Source organism: Rhincodon typus, chromosome 1 (assembly GCF_021869965.1).
Source record: "Rhincodon typus isolate 14 chromosome 1, sRhiTyp1.1, whole genome shotgun sequence".
NCBI lineage: Eukaryota > Metazoa > Chordata > Chondrichthyes > Orectolobiformes > Rhincodontidae > Rhincodon > Rhincodon typus.
This window is the reverse complement of record NC_063332.1, coordinates 117,639,894-117,645,863: the sequence shown is the minus strand read 5'-3', so window position 1 is coordinate 117,645,863 and position 5,970 is coordinate 117,639,894. Positions and strand designations below refer to the sequence as shown.

At 43.4% G+C, this 5,970-nt stretch overlaps 1 protein-coding gene across 1 annotated transcript in view; it reads left to right on the top strand.

Moving 5' to 3' along the window:
• Positions 1 to 292: 292 nt before the first annotated feature.
• The window catches only part of LOC109928744 (ankyrin-2-like), a 909,810-nt gene continuing 904,132 nt past the window's right edge, over positions 293 to 5,970 (top strand). Inside the window, exon 1 of the mRNA XM_048605114.1 lies at positions 293 to 547. Within this exon, the coding sequence (XP_048461071.1) occupies positions 467 to 547 (81 nt within the window). The 5' untranslated portion in view covers positions 293 to 466. The remainder of the gene's footprint in view (positions 548 to 5,970) is intronic.

The following is a 5,970-nucleotide window of genomic DNA, read 5'->3' as shown; positions in this document are numbered from 1 at the left end:
GCACATTGCACTGTACGTGATCTCATCAGTGTGTGTGTGTGTGCTGAGATTTGACGCTGGGTTTTCAGCCTGTGCTGGGCTCTGCGGTGGAGTAAAGTCTGAGACGAGAGAGGGAGAGGTGCTGAGTGGCGTGCCGCATTAGCACGGACACACACACGGCACCCAAACATCCTCTCCTCTCTTGCAGCTCACGACAAGGTCCATTCCCTTCCTCCTTACCCACACACAAAACACCCACCTTCTCCTTTTCCCGCCCAGTCGGGGCGGTCGGGGGGGCGCGTAAGACTGAGTGAAGGCAGAAAAGGAAACAACGACAAAAAAGAACAATGCGTGCACCGGCACTGAATGCGTGAAGCGACAAAAAAAAACACCCTGAAAGGAACCACAACGTGACAGAGCGAGTGAAAGCCGGGAAAGCGATCCCAGCGTATTGCGTTTCAAAACAGCAGCAGATTGAGAGAAGAAGATGGCTTCTCCCTCCTCCTCCACCGCCTCCTCCCCGCATGGGGGCGGGACTTCACCAAACCCGCCAGACCGCATTCGCCAGGTGGGTGCAAAATATTGCAAAAGATGACTTTTGGTACTTTGTTTTTATTTTAAATATATAAAAAAGGAGAGAGATCTCCAAACCAGTGTGTCGGACTATTACAGAACAGCCCGGCCTCACGGAAGAGCCTCCCACTTGATGTGCTGAGGGAGGCTGACATTCAAGACGTTGCCTTGGTTACTAAAACCTTTAGGGCACTCCATCACTAATATATGGGCAGAAATAAAAGGATATACAGAAAATGCTGGCTTCAGGTTTAGCCCCAGATGGCTTATGTTTTCCTTTAGCCCTTTAGTGGACGTGAGAAGTGCCAGTCAGTGGCATGAATCTGTACAGACTGAAGCAGGTGCCGATTTTCACTGGCTTCGGGCTGTAACTGTTGACCTCCCTGTTCAGACATACACACACAGCGTGGAATAGTAGTAAAAAACAATGTTATTCCTCAGTTCAAATTGTTATTGTGCAATATTGAATACGGGTTTCAGAAGATGCTGTAAGATAATTTTTTGGTCTGCGAGAATTTTTTTTAAAAAAATCTACAAATGACAATTTGGTCTAACTGCAGTGTTTTTTTAAAATCAGAATTCACGTTCTGAAATTATTTCTGACCCCGTTGACGGGAACGGGATTGGCAGACAGAGTATAACGTGGGAAAGTGCGAGGCTGTTTACTTTGGCAGGAAGGATAGTAAAGTAGAATAATACTTAAAATGGAGAGGGACTGCAGAGTGCTGCAGTACAGAGGGATCTTAGTGTCCTTGTACTTGACAGTAATTGGGAAGGCAAATGGGACGTTGGCCTTCATTGGAAGGGGCATGGAGTATAAAATAGGAAAGTCTTGCTGCAGCTGTGCACGTGAGACCACATCTAGTGTAGTGTGTATAGTTTTGTTCTCCGTTCTTAGAAAAGATATTCTTGCCTGAGAACACTTTAGAATCAGCTGATTTGTGGGATGAAGAAGCTTTATGAAGAAAGGTTAGGCAAATTGGACATATATTCAGGAATTTGGAAGAATGAGGTGATGATGTTGAAACACGTAAAGTTGTGAGGGGCTTTGACAGGGTAGATACTGGGCAGATGTTTCTCCTCATGGATGAATTTAAAACTGGGGACACAGTTTAAAAATAATGGGTTTCCATTGAAAGCCGAGAGTAAGAGATTAATTTTTTTTTCTCGCAGCTGATCACCTTTGGAATTCTCTTCCACAGAGAGAGCAGTGGAGACATGGTCATATATATATATGTTCAAGGCTGCGTTAGATTTTTGATTGACAAGGGAGTGTTGGGGATGGGGGGTTGTTGGAAACAGGCAGGAAAGTGGACTTAAGGCCATCGTCTGATCAGCCATGACCTTTTCCAATGGGACAGCAGGCTCAGGGGATCGAATGGCTTATTCCCACCCTTAGCGCGTCCTCCTCATCTTCCCACCCCATTCCGTTTTCCGTTAGTTTACTTGAGAGCTGGGTGCAAAATGGGAAGATGTTGTGAGGCTTGTGATTTAGTTCTGATTCTTTCACCATGTATCCCCTATTTCCTCTGATATGTGATTATTTAGCAGAGTGAACATCTGATAGGTGACAGCAAGCGACAGATTCAGTAATGTTTAGATGTTGGATACTCTGCGTAAATCCAGCTATGACGTTCTTGTGTACGACTGATTTCCTCTCACTCTTTCTTTGCTCCTGCAAATACCACGATAGAAAGTACGTTTCCACTCCGATCCTCGTCTGCACCGCCCAGCGACCTCGAAAGGTACCGACAAATGCCTCTTCGCCGCAATCTTTGTCAGTGACTGATACAGTTGCTTGGAACGACTTTTCTCAGTCCGATTGATTATTGTGTCTGGGGTTTTGACAGTTTCATGACTGAACCTCGGGACAGGATCATGACATAAAAACACCTGATCTCAGTTAGTTAAGGATGTGGGCCACTGTTACCGCATGTGATCAGTGCAGGACAAAACAGTCTCACAGCTTTGTTTTAAAAACAAAGTAAATAAACGTGGAGAGATGCACAATCTTGTTCAGTGCCTTAATCACAAAGCTTTGAGTCTCAGGGGTATATAATCTTATATATAATAATGATCCTGATAGCCTTCTCGAATGAGTTTGTCAATTTGTGTGAAAGTAAGGTGGGGTTTGCGGCCTGGACCCGTGTCCTTGAATAATAGATGAAAACTGTTCAAGCATTTCTCCTCGGAGATAGCAAAAACTGCTGGAGTCAGAGACAACACAGTGTAGAGCTAGAGGAGCACAGCATTTCTCCTATCGCTGTTACAAGTGACAAATGGGAAGAGACATGCCAGACACTTTGGTCCAGCCCGACACAGTTTAGTACTGTTCCACACAATCGAGTAATTTGTGTTGTTAAAATACAGAAATGTGGGTTCTTCTTCGAAATTACAATTTTGGTACAGATTATTACCTGTTGTATGAATTGGATTGGCTATGCTTGATGAAGACTGGAATTTAATGTAGCGCGAGAAGAAATATGAAGTGGTTTCACAGCATTGAAAATAGAAAAATCGTCAGACCTAGATGAATGTATCTCAGATTATTCAGGGAAAGAAGGGAGGAAATTGCAGCTCTGACAATCATTTTCCAAATCCATTTTACTACAAGTAGCGCTGGAACGATTGCTAACATTATATTGTTTAAATGGTGAAAGCAGGATATGCTAGTAATTGCAAATCTGTCAACCTAACTTGGGTGGTTGGCAAAGTATTGGAAACATAGTTGTAGAGTAGTATTAAGTGTTAATTGGGTTAACCAAGGAGAGTCACCAAGGATATATGATTGGTGGAATGTTTTGAAGAGGTGAAATGAAAGATGGATGAGCCGAATGCATTTAAATTGAACAATGTTTTTGACTGCATGGTCAGTAATGGCAATTAGAAGCAAAAGCTTTTGTTAAAGTTTGTTTTTATGGTAAAGCAAAAGCCTTGTTAAATTATAAAGGGGGGAGGGTTTGAGGGATGGTGGTGGTGGTCAAACTATCTATTCATAATGTAAGTCAACAGCCTGAAATAGTCACAGTCGCAAAATTGTATGTAACTGACACCATTATCACCACCCCTGGTACTGCCCTGCTCCACTGGCACGATAGGCCTAGCAGAGGTTGCAACATAGTGGTATACAGTCAGGCAACAGATGCCTTGGGAGTCCTCAGCGTTGATTCTGAACATCATGAAGTTTCATGGTACTAGGTCAAATATGGCAAAGAAGCCTCCTTCTGGTTACCACATACTGACCTGTCTTGCCTGCTGAATCAGTACTCTTCCATGTTGATCAATACTTAGAGGACATGATGTGGAGGTGCCAGTAATCGACTGACATGGACAAGGTCAAAAATCACACAACACCAGGTTATAGTCCAACAGGTTTATTTGAAAACACAAGCTTTCAAAGCCTCAGTCATTCTGCAGGTGTCAGTGAGAGAAGTGGCATCAGACATAGAATTTATATTCAAAAGGTCAAAGGGTCATAGAACTGATGCAGATGCATTGAACAAACCTAGGGTGGCTGTTAAATCTTTAATCAGTTAGAAAGGATTAATATGTAAATCCCAGGATTTCTTTCAAGTCACTTACCCGAGATAACTAAAAGTATAACAGAAGTGATATCTCAGGTCAGACAATGTATTTTCGGTTTGAGGCCTTGTTTAGAATCTGGCTGTGTTTAACTTGGAGTCAGACATTGACTGTCCATAAATTGTGTGCTTTTTGAACAAAGTAGAATGTATCTGCAATTACAAATCTGCAAATGCAAATTCACCCATAGGTGTGTGTGTGTGTGTGTGTGTGTGTGTGTGTGTGTGTCTATATCTCATACGCTGCAGGCAAGGATGCCCTGAGGCATGGTATATTGGCAAAACCATGCAGACGCTACGACAACAGATGAATGGCCACTGTGCAACAATCGCCAGACAGGGATGTGTCCTCCCAGTGGCACAACACTTCAGCAGTCAAGGACATTCGGCGTCGAATCTACAGGTAAATGTCCTCCAAGGCAGACTTGAGATACACAACAATGCAGAGTCGCTGAGCAGAGGCTGATAGCCAAGTGTGGTACCCATGAGGACGGCCTCATCCAGGATCTTGGGTTCATATCGCACTAGAGGTGACCCCACCACACTATATACTCTCACACACACACACTCACGCACATACTCACACACTCACACAGACTCTCTCTCATACACACACTGTCTCTTTCCCCCACACACAAACACACATACACACACACACACACATGCGCTCTCTCCCACACACACACATACACACACACACACATACACTTTCTCCCTCTCTCTCACATGCACGCACGCACGCACACACAGACAAACATACTCTCTATCTTCCTCCCTCTCTCTCTCTCACGCGCGCGCACACACACACACACACACACACACACACACACACATATAAATCCTATGGGGTGAATTTGCATTTGCAGATATGTAATTGCAAATACATTCTATTTTGTTCAAAAAGCACACAATTTGTAGACAGTCAATGTGGCATTTTATAAATTCCTACTTTCTGATTCCAAGTTAATACACAGCCAGAATGTAAACAAGATTCTCACACCTAAAATGCATTATCTGATTTGAGATGTTACCTCTGCTATACTGATAAAACTTTTAGTTATCTCGGGTCAGTGTCTTGAAAGAAATTTTGGAGTTTACATATTAATCTTTTCTAACTGATTAAAGATTTAACAGCCATCTTAGATTTGTTCAATGCATTTGCATCAGTTCTATGACCCTTTGATCTTTTGTCTATAAATTCTATGTCTGATGCCACTTGTCTCACTGACACCTGAAGAAGGAGTGAGACTCTGAAAGCTTGTGTCTTCAAATAAACCTGTTGGACTATAACTTGGTGTTGTGTAATTAATACTTGGAGGAAGCAGTAAGGGTGGAAAGGACACAGAATGCCCTTTCATGTCGCACTACGGGTGGGTGGGGTATTTCAGTGTCTACCACCAAATGACTTGGCAGCAGCACTATTCATCAAGCTGGTCTAGCCGTAAAGGACCTTCGTGCTGCAGTGGATCTGTGTCAGGTGGTGAGGAAACCAACAAAAAGGAAAAATATACTTGACCTCATCCTCACTAATCTGCCTGCCACAGATATGCATCCGTCCACAACAGTATTGGTAAGAGTGACCACTGCATAGTTCTCATGGAGACAAAGTCCTACATCTTACATTATGTTGTTTTGCGCTATTGCCATGCCAAATGGGACGAATTTTGAACAGATCTCGCAACTCAAGATTGGGCATCCGTGAGGTGCTGTGGGCCATCAGCAGCAGCAGAATCTTACTTCAGTGCAATCTGCAACCTCATGGCCTGACACATCTCTCACTCTGCCATTATCATCAAGTCAAGTGATCAACCTTGGTTTAATGAAGTGTGCATGCCAG